At 43.3% G+C, this 15478-nt stretch overlaps 2 protein-coding genes and 1 non-coding gene across 8 annotated transcripts in view; 2 read left to right on the top strand and 1 right to left on the bottom strand.

Moving 5' to 3' along the window:
* The window catches only part of grnb (granulin b), a 26317-nt gene extending 25965 nt beyond the window's left edge, over positions 1-352 (bottom strand). Inside the window, exon 1 of the mRNA XM_041903017.2 lies at positions 165-352. The gene's annotated coding sequence lies outside the window, so the exon portion shown is untranslated. The remainder of the gene's footprint in view (positions 1-164) is intronic.
* The window catches only part of LOC121586398 (delta-1-pyrroline-5-carboxylate synthase-like), a 16162-nt gene extending 684 nt beyond the window's left edge, over positions 1-15478 (top strand). The window contains exons 1-18 of one of the 6 annotated variants that reach the window (XM_045225944.1): positions 3221-3368; positions 4075-4214; positions 5368-5519; positions 5691-5840; positions 6143-6247; positions 6356-6514; positions 7121-7211; positions 7785-7909; positions 8160-8304; positions 8588-8661; positions 8750-8849; positions 9092-9312; positions 9470-9607; positions 11547-11742; positions 12044-12165; positions 13028-13214; positions 13801-13896; positions 13979-15478. In XM_045225944.1, coding sequence (XP_045081879.1) covers positions 4124-4214; positions 5368-5519; positions 5691-5840; positions 6143-6247; positions 6356-6514; positions 7121-7211; positions 7785-7909; positions 8160-8304; positions 8588-8661; positions 8750-8849; positions 9092-9312; positions 9470-9607; positions 11547-11742; positions 12044-12165; positions 13028-13214; positions 13801-13896; positions 13979-14184 — 2358 coding nt within the window. In that variant the 5' untranslated portion in view covers positions 3221-3368; positions 4075-4123 and the 3' untranslated portion in view covers positions 14185-15478. Of the gene's footprint in view, positions 1-3220; positions 3369-3396; positions 3885-4074; positions 4215-4430; positions 5093-5367; positions 5536-5690; positions 5841-6142; positions 6248-6355; positions 6515-7120; positions 7212-7784; positions 7910-8159; positions 8305-8587; positions 8662-8749; positions 8850-9091; positions 9313-9469; positions 9608-11546; positions 11743-12043; positions 12166-13027; positions 13215-13800; positions 13897-13978 lie in introns of those variants that run through there. The other 5 variants (XM_041903047.2, XM_045225943.1, XM_045225946.1 and 2 more) reach the window with 5 other exon arrangements.
* Positions 9717-9847, top strand: LOC121537453. Its single transcript, XR_005995077.1, has one exon. It is a non-coding gene; the product is annotated as a small nucleolar RNA SNORA15 (small nucleolar RNA).

The raw sequence follows: 15478 nt of genomic DNA, 5'->3' as shown, positions 1-15478 counted from the left end.
TTGCAAGAAAACAAGTCCATCATTATTAGCTGATCAAAACAATGAATGGCAGAGCTGACAGTTGTTGCTAGCAAACTTAGCTAGCTGGCTAGCAGAGCAAGTTAAGCATAAAATCAATTGGTTAGGCGTAACGCCAGACAAAATAAATAAAATGTGTTCTTTACCTTCGTCCGTTTTCGATGTAAAAGCTCAAACCAGTTAAATTATCTTTCAATCGAATCGACGCTGGAGTATTTTGCAATATGGGGTGATTTGAGATTAAACAACTTTTTTTTACAACAATGGTTATCACATGACACTCGCACTTTATGACCAAGGGCCTGTTCCAAGTCGTCTTTACATCAGTCGCGCTGCACATAATGATCAGATCACTCAACTCTGGAGAACTGACTTCTTCTTCTTCAGTGGGGCTTATCGGTGGTTGCTATCCAACGTTATGGTGCATTACCGCCACCTACTGTACTGGAGTGTGATCCAAACTGCTACAGACCTATATCCATCCTGCCCTGCCTTTCGAAAGTATTCGAAAGCCAAGTTAACAAACAGATCATCGACCATTTCGAATACCACCGTACCTTCTCCGCTATGCAATCCGGTTTCCGAGCTGGCCACGGGTGCACTTCAGCCACACTCAAGGTCCTAAACGATATTATAACCACGATTGATAATAGACAGTACTGTGCAGCCGTCTTCATCGACCTGGCCAAGGCTTTCGACTCTGTCAACCACCGCATTCTTATTGGCAGACTAAATAGCCTTGGTTTCTCAAATGACTGCCTCGCCTGGTTCACCAACTACTTCTCAGATAGAGTTCAGTGTGTCAAATCGGAGGGCCTGTTGTCTGGACCTATGGCAGTCTCTATGGGGGTGCCACAGGGTTCAATTCTTGGGCCGACACTTTTCTCCGTGTATATCAATGATGTCGCTCTTGCTGCTGGTGACTCTCAGATCCACCTCTACGCAGACGACACCATTTTGTATACATCTGGCCCTTCATTGGACACTGTGTTAACAAACCTCCAAACGAGCTTCAATGCCATACAACAATCCTTCAGTAGCCTTCAACTGCTCTTAAACACTAGTAAAACTAAATGCATGCTTTTCAATCGAACGCTGCTAGCACCCGCCCACCCGACTAGAATCACCACTCTCGACGGGTCTGACCTAGAGTATGTGGACAACTACAAATATCTAGGTGTCTGGTTAGACTGTAAACTCAACTTCCAGACTCACATAAAGAATCTCCAATCCAAAGTTAAATCTAGAATCGGCTTCCTATTTCGCAACAAAGCCTCCCTTCACTCATGCTGCCAAACATGCCCTCGTAAAACTGACTATCCTACCGATCCTTGACTTCGGCGATGTCATTTACAAAATAGCCTCCAACACTCTACTCAGCAAATTGGATGTAGTCTATCACAGTGCCATCCGTTTTGTCTCCAAAGCCCCATACACTACCCACCACTGTGACCTGTACGCTCTTGTTGGCTGGTCCTCACTACATGTTCGTCGTCAAACCCACTGGCTCCAGGCCATCTATAAATCACTGCTAGGCAAATCCCCGCCTTATCTTAGCTCATTGGTCACCATAGCAGCACCCACCCGTAGTCTGCGCTCCAGCAGGTATATCTCACTGGTCATTCCCAAAGCCAACACCTCCTTTGGCCGCCATTCCTTCCAGTTCTCTGCTGCCAATGACTGGAACGAATTGCAAAAATCTCTGAAGCTGGAGACTCTTATCTCCCTCAATAACTTTAAGCATCAGTTGTCAGAGCACCTTACCGATCACTGCACCTGTACACAGCCCATCTGAAATTAGCCCACCCACCCAACTACCTCATCCCTATATTGTTATTTATTTTGCTCTTTTGCACCCCAGTATCTCTATTTGCACATCATCTCTTGCACATCTAGCATTCCAGTGTTAATACTATTGTAATTATTCTGCACTATAGCCTATTTATTGCCTTACCTCCATAACTTGCTACATTTGCACACACTGTATATATATTTTCTGTTGTATTTCTGACTTTATGTTTTTTTTTTTTACCCCATATGTAACTCTGTGTTGTTTTTATTGCACTACTTTGCTTTATCTTGGCCAGGTCGCAGTTGTAAATGAGAACCTGTTCTCAACTGGCTTACCTGGTTAAATAAAGGTGAAATAAAAAAAATAAAATAAAAGAGACAGGGACAAACTAAATCTTACCTGCCAGCCCAGTGGCAAAAAAAAAAAAAAAAAAAGAGAACTGACTTCTCAGGAACATCAATATAATAAATGATTGTTAAATATCTTTGTCTTTGTCAATAGTGTAGCTCAGGGTTTCCCAAACTCGGTTCAGGGCCCCTCCCTGTGTGCGCGTTTTGGTTTTTGCCCTTGTGTAACCGGTGTGAAAAGGCTAGCTAGTTAGCGGTGCGCGCTAGTAGCATTTCAATCGGTGACGTCACTCACTCTGAGACCTTGAAGTAGTTGTTTCCCTTGCTCTGCAACGGGTAACAGTGTTGCTTCCGTCCCTCTCCTCGCCCCTACCTGGCCTTGAACCAGGGACCCTCTGCACACATCGACAACAGTCACCCTCAAAGCACCGTTACCCGTCGCTCCACAAAAGCCGCGGCCCTTGCAGAGCAAGGGAAACAACTACTTCAAGGTCTCAGAGCGAGTGACGTCACCGATTGAAATGCTACTAGCGCGCACCGCTAACTAGCTAGCCATTTCACACCGGTTACACTTGCAATGCACAGCTGATTCAAATAATCAAAGCTGTTTATTATCTATGCATAGCCATTTTACCTCTACCCACATGTACATATTACCTCAATAACCTTGACTAACCTGTGCCCCCGCACATTGACTCTGTACCGGAACCTCCTGTATATAGCCTCACTACTGTTATTTTACTGCTGCTCTTTAATTATTTGTTATTTTTCTTCTTTTTTTATTTTTACTTATCTATTTTTCACTTAACACTTATTTTTCTTAAAACTGCATTTTGGTTGAGGGCTTGTAAGTAATAATTTCACTGTAAGGTCTACACCTGTTGTATTCGATGCATGTGACAAATACAATTTGATTTGGATGATGAGTTGGTTATTTGAATCAGCTGTGTAGTGCTAGGGTAACCTGGAACGCGCCCAGTCTTTGCCTACGTCTGATTTCTTTCCAATCACTGGGCTAGGTTTATGGTTCTATGGTTCCGTAACTTCCGTTTACGCGCAGCCATCCTTTCCCAAATGACTTTCCCCTCACCATCCCGAAAGAGAAGTGAAGCCCTATAATTTAAATGAAATAAATCACTGAGCGTGTACTGTAACGTGTGAGTGTGTTGTGGCGGGCGAAGTTTTGCAAGAATTTGCAACGAATTCAGGTGGTGAGTGAGTGAACGCACACATAGCCACCTGACCTGTATAGTAAGTAGCTAGTTAGCTAACCAGGTAGCTAACTGCTCATTCTGGCACAGCCATGTGGAGCTAGAGCCTTTGCTGTCCGAGCATGATACAGATCATTCTATCTCGGGCTGCTCTGTGACAAGTTGTTGACAATGAAAGCTTTGTGTGGGTGATATGTTCTGTTTGAACTGTCATTCTTGAGAAGAGACCGACCTGAGTTGCTCTGCCTTTTTTTAAAATCAATAAGGGGCACATAATAAGTGATCCTGCAAGGGGCAGGGATAGTTTCATCAGCTACTTAAAAGCACATGAGAGGGAGGAGTTTCTGATTTAGACCGGCTTCAGCTCTCCTATTGGTTTAGGGCATGCCTTGTTTATACTGTCTGGAATGTGGAACAAAGAGGTTGGAGAGTAGTCCTTTTTTAAACGAGATGGGCTTGATAGACGTGGCTGCATAACAGACATGAACAGGACTTGGAGGATAAGCAAGTATTAGTGTGAGTTTTTCTGTCCTTTATCCAAATGCAAAAAGACTGACCAAATGCCATTCAATAAAACGTAATCCTTACTTTTGTGACTTTTAAATGTTGAGCTGTGATGTGAATTCGTCAAGTCAAAGAAATGAAAAGAGAGAACTTGGAATATTGAAGATTTGATAGTGATTAAATGTTTCTCTCTCCTCTCTAGCTGTTGGAAGTGCGCCTCTCTAACTATTGGAAGTGCGGGTCAGTTGACCATGCTGCTACAGAGGCTGTCTCTGTGTGCTGGGCTCCCCAGGACTCAACGCACCATCATCTGCCCTCTTCTAGCTAAAGCACTGACACAAGGCAAGTGGGACTGGCAAACATGCATACATTCATTGGTCCTCTGTAGCTCAATTGGTAGAGTATGGCGCTTGTAACTCCATGGTAGTGGGTTCAATCCCCGGGACCACCCATACGTAAAAATGTATGCACACATGACTGTAAGCCTCTTTGGATAAAAGCGTCTGCTAAATGGCATATTATTATTATTATTATTATTATTATTATTATTATTATTATTATTATTTTATTATTATTAACATACCCACACACATAATACAGGCTTACATGCACACATACAGTAGGCTACACCAGTCATTGAGGAGAGGTATAGATGTCGATGTAGGATACATTTGGAAAATATTAGGCTGTTATTCCAGTGATTTCAATTTCAATTATTTCTGTAGCTTGAGATTTTAGTAATGGCATGATAACTGCATAACATATGTAAGCCTTAATATGGGACGACAAGCCAGTGATGTATTTGTTTGTTTTCTTCCCTCAAGCAAGAAGGATAGCCTAGTTCCCTAAATTGATGAAGTCCTAATCGTTTTAATGCCATCCTCTTGCATACCTGTGCGTACTTGTTTATCCTCCTGGGGCACTCTTAACATGAGTTGGAATTGATTGCATCAAGATAATGGAGGCCTATCCCTTTCTGTCCAACCTTATCTATCTCTTTGTTTCTGTTATTACCCCTCACCCCAGTCTTTTTCTCTTCCCCTCTCTGTTTCTATCTCCCTCTCTCTCTCTCTCTCATGCGGTTGACTGCGCTTTAGTGGAGAGCTCTTTAGTGGAGAGATGTGTGCAGTCAGCGATGGCTTTGCCAGTTGCCGTGCTGATGTGGCAGTTTGCACCCTGCATTTTCCAACTCCATGGATACCAGGGAATTTAGGAGGGGGGTGAGGGGGTCCTGGCTGCTCTGTTTGCCTAACACTTTTAAATCATCAATGATGGAACAAAACAGAACCCTGAACACACACTTACCACACAATCTTACTGGTAGGAGATGTACTGATGTGTGTGCTCATGCTGGTTAGGCACAGTGTTTATGAACATTGCCTCAAGCTAACCAAGTAAGGGAGGCAATAAGGATACATTTCTAAAGCATTTGACCAGTGCTTCAGATTGGCACCACCATAAGGCAGGGTAGTAACGTTTCACTGTTCTTTCACAGTGTCCCTGGCGCGTGCCAACAGTAACTCCTTTGCTCATCGTGGGGAGCTCCGCCAGGCCAAGAGGATTGTGGTCAAACTGGGGAGCGCCGTGGTAACCCGGGGTGACGAGTGCGGCCTGGCGCTGGGCAGGCTGGCCTCCGTCGTGGAGCAGGTGAGGAAGGTCAAAGGTAAAAAGGCTGACAGGAGAACAAGACTTTCACACAAGACATGGCTTAAAGCATGTATTTTAACAACTGTCTGCTTATTGTAGTTTATTAATTGTTGCAAGGCTACTTGGAAGGCTTTAAATGTGGGTCACTGAGATAGTTTGTTTGTGTTGCAGGTGGCCATGCTACAGAACCAGGGCAGAGAGATGATGATCGTCACCAGCGGTGCGGTGGCCTTCGGCAAGCAGAGACTGAGGCACGAGATCCTGCTCTCCCAGAGTGTCCGACAGGCCCTGCACTCTGGACAGAATCAGCTCAAAGACATGGTGAGACTACTTGTTATGCAGAGTCCAGTTCTTATAGAAGCTTACCAGCTCAAAGACATGATGAGTCCAGGGCCCATATCCACAAAGCCTCTCAGCGTAGGAGTGCTGATCTAGGATTCGTTTTTCCCTTTAGATCATAATGAATAAGCTTATATGGAAAGATTAGGACTCCTTTCTGGGACTCTTTGTGGATACGGGCCCAAGTCTTATACAAACTGCTCCAAAATATGGTGAAATCAACTTATAAAAAATCTACTCAAAATATTCCTCCCTTTCTCAATATTTCTCTCTGTCGGTTTCAGTCAGTACCAGTTCTGGAGGCGCGGGCCTGTGCGGCAGCTGGACAGAGTGGCCTGATGGCCCTGTATGAGGCCATGTTCACGCAGTATAGCACATGCACTGCACAGGTATGCACACTTTCTCTATGTATTTGAATTCACACTGTTACCCAGCACAATTACCTCTCAATGAAGTTGTATTGAATTGAAAGAGGATTTGCTCTGATTTAATCCCAGGTCCTAGTCACCAACTTGGACTTCCACGACGACCAGAAGCGGCGGAACCTAAACAGCACACTGCAGGAGCTGCTCCGCATGAACATTGTGCCCATCATCAACACCAACGACGCCGTGGTGCCCCCACCCGAGCCCAACAGCGACCTCCAGGGGGTAAACGTGGGTACAGAGCACAGGGGGGGTCCGGAGCGGGCAGGACAGGGGCGAGGGGTGTGTATAGCGGTGTAGTGTTAGCAGCTAGCATACTACCATACAGCTGGTTCTCTTCACCGCCTCGCTCTACCCGCCCGCTACCCCTCCTTTCCCCCCAAAGGATGTGCATGCAGGGAGAGTTGAGGAGTTGGGAGAGGTACATGCATCGCTGTAGTTTCTTCTATATGGTAGCCGACTGGGCCTAAAAGTGTGGCTGTCTGGGCTCACTCCTGGAGGTAGAAGCGCGCTTCTTTTTCCTTCCGCAAGCTTAGGCGGAACGAACAAGTTCTTCCGGTGTAGAAAACACACTACAATCTTTAGTTGTTTAGTACTAGTAGTAGTGTCAGTAGCTTTGCTAACCCACACAGTACTAAAGGCAATATCAACTATAGCCAATCTACATAGTGATGCTTCACTTTATAATAAAAAGCTTGGATTTCAATGACACATTTTTCTTATACACTGACCTCCATTTCGACTGATGACAAATGTCAGAAAACAGTCTATTAAATTACCCCATCAATTTCAATGTCTTTCTGTGAGACTAACTCGGTGTGTTTTCCTCCACGTTAGGTCATCAGTATAAAGGACAATGACAGTCTGGCTGCACGCCTGGCCGTGGAGATGAAGGCAGACCTGCTCATCGCTCTCTCTGACGTAGAAGGTACGCTGCTAACACAGCAACATATTAACACCCATTAGGGAACGCGCCATCTGCCTGCACTCTGGCTCAAAACAATGCACCGTCATTTAGGAGCGTTACTGAAAGAGGGGGAACTACAGAGGGGTATACTAGTATACTACAAAGTAGGATCAAGGAGATAGCCAGCTAAAGTGCCTACATATTATGAAATAATTAGTAATTTTGGTCTAATTGACTCAACAACCAAAAACACATTGAAGTTTAGCTTTCTTAATGAACCAGAAATCAGTAGTTATTTCTGGTTGTTTAACCTGCTTCGTAGTATACCCTTCAGGTCTTCTGGGTTGTGTTTATTAGGCACTGAATGGAAGAAAACAGACTGAAACAGGCCGTGACAACCTGTACAATAGGAAACATTTTCGTTTTCTATCAGAAAACCTTTTAAAATGTTTTCCGTTGCGTACCCTAATAAACACGACCCTGGTTGTATTTGGAAATCACTGATGGATTGGACAGGAATGTAATCTTTGCCCATGTTAGGCTAGCACTAAAGTAAACAATCATGTAACCATAGTTACCTCCTATCTCTTCTAGGACTGTACGACAGCCCTCCTGGAACGGATGACGCCAAACTCATTGACATCTTCTACCCTGGTGACCAGCAGTCGATCACCTATGGGACAAAATCCAGGGTGGGGATAGGAGGCATGGAGGCAAAGGTAATTACAAAGACGCGTAGATTAGAATAGAAAACTGTCGTTCAATACATGTAAGAGTGGAGAACTACATGTCTGTAATCAGATTTTAAGAAAGTCTTTGGAATTAGTTACAGACTTTGGAACTCTGTGTGTCAGAGTGAGATTTGGCATAAACCCGCAAGGCAAGTCTTTACTTTGGGGGTGAAATCCTTACTCGAGAAACAAGTGGGACATTCAAATGAGCTAAGTGTATCCCCCCTCTATCCCCCAGGTAAAGGCTGCCCTGTGGGCCTTACAGGGGGGCACATCAGTAGTCATCGCCAACGGCACCCACCCCAAGGTGACGGGCCACGTGATCACTGACATCGTGGAGGGCAAGAAAGTGGGCACCTTCTTCTCCGAGGTCAAACCTGCCGGTGAGTTCTACTGGGTCATCTCTGTGTGACTGACACTGATGATGAAGGTTATTAGAATGATGATGATGGTGATGGTCACAATGACAACAATGAGCATAATGATAACAGTGATAATTATGGTGAGGATCATGATGGTGATAATAATGATGATGATGATTATTGTAGTTCTTTTAATGAATAACATTAGGATAATGATCACGATGATGCACGCTGATGTCCAATGGTCCCTTTTGCTGTTTGTATCTGTTGTCTGTGCTCATCACGGTAATGTGTCTATCTCCAGGCCCCACCGTGGAGCAGCAGACTGAGCTGGCCCGGAACTCAGGCAGAACCCTGGCAGCCCTGCACCCAGACCAGGTCAGACCCAGTTATACAGTATACGTGATCCCAGGTGTGTCAGTAGCACTTCTTACTGTTTAATCTTAATTCATTGTTTCCGCCCCAGAGACGTGAGATCATCTGTTACCTGGCGGACCTGCTGGTTGAGAAGAAAGAGGAGATCCTTGCTGCTAACAAGGTGGACATGGACCTAGCAGTCAATGCAGGTAACTATTCCTGTCATGTCTGTCTATCTCTCTGAATGAATCTATGGTATTTGTCAAAACAGGTCCTACTTGTAGGGACATTTACTTATCAACATCCCATTGTGGGACTATGATAGGATGTTGATAATTTGAGGGTGCTGTTGCATTTGAACGTATATAAGAGCAGCACTGAGTAATTGAAGTGATATCAGGGGTTTTCTACTATATTTATTTATTTATTTGTGTTCTCCATCCCCTATCAGGCCAGTTGTCGTCAGCCCTGCTCAATCGTCTGAGCCTGTCCCCGGCCAAGCTAAACAGCCTGGCTATAGGTCTGAGACAGATAGCTGTGGCCTCTCAGGACAGTGTGGGCAGAGTGCTGCGTAGGACCAGAGTAGCCCACAACTTAGAGCTGGAGCAGATCACTGTGCCCATAGGAGTACTGCTGGTCATCTTCGAGGCCCGCCCCGACTGCCTGCCACAGGTAATGTTGGTGTGTGTGTTTGGACTTGTCTGTGTGTGTGAGAGTTTGGGGATGTGTGTGTGCATTGCGGATCATCTTTTGGTAAGATGGGGTGGTGTTCGTGCTGCTGGTTATGCAGTTCTGTGGGTAAAAGGCTATTGCTCTCATTTGTGTGTAGGTATCAGCTCTAGCCATAGCCAGCGGTAATGCTCTGCTGGCGAAGGGGGGTAAGGAAGCAGCCAACACCAACCGCGTCTTACATGAGCTGACCCAGGAAGCACTGGACATCCACGGGGTCAAAGAGGCTGTACAGCTGGTAATCTTAGCTGGAAAAAAACATCCCATTTAAGAAAAAACGTCATGGAAAATATTTAAATACCATACATTATACTGAAATCATAGTATTCTAAATCATAGAACACTAGGCATGGGCGAATTCTGTGTTACTCGTCCAGTAGTAAATATAGTCAGACACCATGCAAACGCATCCTTTCATTCCTCCTTTCCTAAGTAGAGTCCTGTCCTGTACATACTCAACGGAGAAATGAATACAATGTAGCACAGTGTATTCCCCCTATAGAAAAATAAATCCTAGAATGCCGTAGAGTTTATTTTGAGTCCTGATATGACAATCTCTTGATAGTAATAGGAATGCATACACATTTTGTGTGTGTAACTGTGTGTATACAGTACCAGTCAAAAGTTTGGACACACCTACTCATTCAAGGTTTTTTCTTTATTTTTACTATTTTCTACATTGTAAAATAATAGTGAAAACATCAAAACTATGAAATAACACATATGGAATCATGTAGTAACCAAAAAAGTTTAAACAGATCAAAATATATTTCTTCAAAGTAGCCACCCTTTGCCTTGATGACAGCTTTGCACACTCTTGGCATTCTCTGAACCAGCTTCATGAGGTAGTCACCTGGAATGGATTTCAATTAACATGTGTGCCTTGTTAAAAGTTAATTTCTGGAATTTCTTTCCTTTTTTAAGGCGTTTGAGCCAATCAGTTGTGTTATGACAAGATAGGGGTGGTATACAGAAGATAGCCTTATTTGGTAAAAGACCAAATCCATATTATGGCAAAACAGCTCAAATAAGCAAAGAGAAACGACAGTTCATCATTACTTTAAGACATGAAGGTCAGTCAATCTGGAAAATTTAAAGAACTTTGAAATGTTTCTTCAAGTGCAGTCGCAAAAACCATCAAGCGCTATGATGAAACTTGCTCTCATGAGGACCGTCACAGGAAAGGAAGACCCAGAGTTACCTCTGCTGCAGAGGATACGTTCATTAGAGTTACCAGCCTCAGATATTGCAGCCCAAATAAATGCTTCACAGAGTTCAAGTAACAGACACATCTCAACATCAACTGTTCAGAGAAGATTCCGTGAATCAGGCCTTCATGGTCGAATTGCTGCAAAGAAACCACTACTAAAGGACACCAATAAGAAGAAGAGACTTGCTTGGGCCAAGAAACACGAGCATTGGACATTAGACCGGTGGAAATCTGTCCTTTGGTCTGATGAGTCCAAATTTGAGATTTTTGGTTCCAACCGCCGTGTCTTTGTGAGACGCAGAGTAGGTGAACGGATAATCTCCGCATATGTGGTTCCCACCATGAAGCATGGAGGAGGATGTGTTATGGTGTGGGGTTGCATTGCTGTTGACACTGTCGGTGATTTATTTAGAATTCAAGGCACACTTATCCAGCATGGCTACCACAGCATTCTGGTTTGCGCTTAGTGGGACTATCATTTGTTTTTCAACAGGACAATGACCCAACACACCTCCAGGCTGTGTAAGAGCTATTTGACCAAGAAGGAGAGTGATGGAGTGCTGCATCAGATGACCTGGCCTCCACAATCACCTGACCTCAACCCACTTGAGATGGTTTGGGATGAGTTGGACCGCAGAGTGAAGGAAAAGCAGCCAACAAATGCTCAGCATGTGTGGGAACTCCTTCAAGGCTGTTGGAAAAGCATTCCAGGTGAAGCTGGTTGAGAGAATGCCAAGAGTGTGCAAAGCTGTCATCAAGGCAAATGGTGGCTACTTTGAAGAATATAAAATATATTTTGATTTGTTTAACACTTTTTTGCTTACTACATGATTCCATATGTGTTATTTCATAGTTTTGATGTCTTCACTATTATTTTACAATGTAGAAAATAAGTAAAGAAACCCTTGAATGAGTAGGTGTGTCCAAACTTTTGACTGGTACTGTATATATTCTATGCGTGTTCCAGGTGAGTACCCGTGAGGAGGTGGAGGACCTGTGTAGACTAGATAAGATGATAGACCTGATCATCCCGCGAGGCTCTTCCCAGCTGGTCAGGAACATCCAGAGAGCAGCCAAGAGCATCCCAGTGCTGGGCCACAGTGAGGGCATCTGCCACGTCTACATCGACTCAGAGGCCACCATCGACAAGGTCATCAAGATCGGTCAGTGGGACAATACACACAGACACACCTGTCACTGAATAAAAAAAAAGATTTTAAAAAAGATGTTTTAATGTCACACACCGATAGGTGCTTTGAAATGTGTGGTTTTACAGGGTCAGCCATAGTAGTACGGCGCCTCTGGAGCAAATTAGAGTTAAGTGCCTTGCTCAAGGGCACATCGACAGATTTGTCACCTTGTCGGCTCGGGTATTCAAACCAGCGACCTTTCCAGCGACACACACGTTTGAATTTACTACCAATGAAGTACAAGGAGTGGTTGATTGACATTTTCTCTCTCCAGTCAGAGACTCTAAATGTGACTACCCTGCGGCCTGCAATGCTATGGAAACGCTGTTGGTGCACAGGGACATCCTCAGGACCACTCTGTTTGACCAGATCATAGACATGCTCCGCACCGAACGGGTAAGACCACACACACACTCAAATACACTGGTACAGACACACTGACATAAACAAGTGTACCACAAGTGATATTATCCTCCTCTTCATCTCCTCTTAAATACAGGTTCAAATCACAGTAATGGCCGACTGGCTGGTTGTTTGGTGGAATGGTTGGTTACATTTGACTACAACTTCAAATCAAATATTTATTATTTCCATGAGGTTGGGTTGAGGTGGATGGGTTTACGCATGTTAATTAACTGCATTTTTCATGTCTCATTGTTGATGGTTTATGCTTCTAAAACCCCAATTCACAAAAATGAACACTTAACAATTTACAATCCAGTTGATGATAATCATAACAAAAAGACTTCCAAGTATCACTAAAACTTAGGTTGTGATTCGCAATGACAGATCTATCTATGGCAATCTATGGAAACCTTGGTAATTTATACTCTTAATAACTTTTTTTTTTAATGTATTCAAATAAAATATTCATTTTTTCTTGATCTGTATAACTGTCTGTATTGCCCATGAGTCTCTAGTAGATAGACCATATGGTTCAAGAGAAAATAGCCTGATTAATGAAAAAATAATCAAATCAACAATAACATAATTTGCAATTATTTCTGCAACTCTTCCAACTACTGACTTTTCACAACTGCCAACGGTTTGGCGTCAAAACATTTACAACAAAGACATATTGACATAATAAAATAAATAAAAGCATGTAAAAATATAAAGGATATTCCATGCTGAAACCCTCATATTAAACATGATTGCTAAACTGGCTGAGTCAGACAATCTTAACTCCCCGATTGATTGATTCATTGACCGATCGCCGTATGTAATGATGACCCCCTTCCCTGTGTGACCCCTTTAGGTGAAGATCCACGCTGGCCCCAGGTTCGCCTCCTACCTGACCTTTAGCCCATCGGAGGTCAAGTCTCTGAGGACAGAGTACGGGGATCTGGAGTGCTGCATCGAGGTGGTGGACAGCATGCAGGAGGCTATAGATCATATCCACAGATATGGCAGCTCCCACACCGACGTCATTGTTACCGAAAACGGTAGGTATGACTATGTAATAGTTAGTTGTGAGAAGTTTCTTTCTCTTTTGTCTTTTTTTTTCTCACCTTGATTCACCCAGGTTAGTCTGGGTGAGAGAGACCAAATCTCTCTTTCAAGAGAGACCTGTCTGTCTATCTTTCCCCCCTATCTCTTCCTCTCTTTCTCTAATAAGTAATGACAGCACTTTTTGGCTTCGTGTAAAACCTCCCCACGAGACTACTTTGAAGAGGGCAGAACTGATTTGAATGTAGAACAGGTTTTGCTTAGGGATCAGTGTTATTAATTTATATTTAGTTATATGATTGATATTCTTCTTAAAAGTTATTGTCCCCTCAAGTTTTATAATTCATTTTGATTGAGTACTTTACTGACAATATCCAAGATGGGTTGAATTATAGATGGGTTTTTAGTTGGTTCCCTGCAGAGGACAGAGCATTTTCTGTCTTAGTTCTACCATCTAGTGGCCACAGATTATATAATATGTAGAACTAAATGGAATGATCCATTGTGTGTAATAGAGGAAATCTAGCTGAAGAGAGATGATGACTGTGACAATGATGGTAGTTGTGATGATGATTCTTACAGAGGACACAGCGGAGCAGTTCCTGCAGCAGCTGGACAGTGCTTGTGTGTTCTGGAACGCCAGTTCACGATTCGCAGATGGATACCGCTTCGGACTGGGTATGCATCGTTTTATTTGTATTACCTGACTTCCTGTTCAACTACTCCACTCACTCACTCCATGTCTCCCTCCCTCCTCTAGGTGCTGAGGTGGGCATCAGTACAGCTCGTATCCATGCCCGGGGTCCCGTGGGCCTGGACGGTCTCCTCACCACCAAGTGGGTCCTGAGAGGAGACGGTCACACCGCAGCAGACTTTTCTGAACACGGCACCATGAAGTACCTCCACGAGAACCTGCCAGTTACACAGCCACAGCCCAGACAGATGGCTGCCCAGAGTGAGGACTGACAGGGGAGGTCCACATAGAGACACACTCAACCACTTCCCAGAGAGAGAAGCTATCCCCTGCTACCAAAAAAACACTCCCGTTGTCTTATTCATTCAGTCTGGATCAGAGTTTACATCAATTTTAATTCTACCTCGGCTCTCAAAAGTTTAATTGCGGTGTTTACCTCACTCAGTATTCCAGTCGCTGCTTGTTCATGGGCCCTGCCTGTGACCAAGCAGTGAATCAACTCATTATTGGTAACATTGACCCTGTTGGACTGTAGAAGGTCTCACATCCTTGGTTCAGACCTTAATTGGTGTAGAAGATCTTATGCGCAATAGTGATGAGTTTGGTACGTATGCTCTCCAGGACCCACACTTAATGGGAATTTTCGCTTAAGCTAGTTTACATCAGAGTTATTATCACTATCAAGAGGTTTCCCCCTTGGTTTTAGTTCCTGTTGATTGGTCTGTTGTGCTATACACTTATGAATGGCTGCTCAATCAGGTGAGACCCTTACCCTCAAAGTATTGATTTGGTCTCACACAAGAGACTAACATTTACATTTAGTCTAATTGATTGATTGATTGAATTTATTAGATATAAGGGCACTCCAGCCGGTGACGCCTCCACATACAATTGAAGAAAATCATCAAGGATAACACAATAAAGTTTAAAAGCTTATTTCCATTGTGGTCCTTCAATTAGAAGTGATACAATTGCACAACCAAACAGTGTTTATGCTTGGTTTAAGGCTAAACCTAATTTGGGAGAGGTACTGATGTGTCATTAAATAGTGCTTGAAGTATAGGTCTTCATGGTCACAAATTGTATGAATTGCTATTAACATTACTACTGCAATCCTTATTTATATGCAGTTAAATGACTAGTGATTAACCACTGGATAAACAATATTTAATAGTCTTAAATGTCTTATAATAAAAATATGAGATGAATGAATAAGAAAGAAATTGATCTGATCTGATTCATAAGCATTCAAGTTAGATTTTATATATAAGACTTTATGTTCTTCTTTTGAATACAAATGATTTATTCTCCTGCTTTTGCTTTTTTCATGATGTCTATTTATGTGGAATTTACAGTGCCCAGAGCCTCTGTCAGAAACAAGAGCAGTAATTGACAAGCTGCTTCCCATCTCATCCGAGGGACTACTGCCTTAAGATACAGTGCTGCTGTAACATTCCAGCTTATGAGCTTTATATCTGATGTCAAGTAACGCACACTACAGATCAGTTCAAGTGTTTAGTAATTTATAGACCGTATTGGAAAATAAAAGTTTTTGTTGAATATTAA

The sequence above is a fragment of the Coregonus clupeaformis genome, chromosome 2 (assembly GCF_020615455.1).
Source record: "Coregonus clupeaformis isolate EN_2021a chromosome 2, ASM2061545v1, whole genome shotgun sequence".
Taxonomy (NCBI): Eukaryota; Metazoa; Chordata; class Actinopteri; order Salmoniformes; family Salmonidae; genus Coregonus; species Coregonus clupeaformis.
The sequence above is the reverse complement of the archived record's forward strand: the minus strand, read 5'-3'. Positions and strand labels throughout refer to the sequence as shown.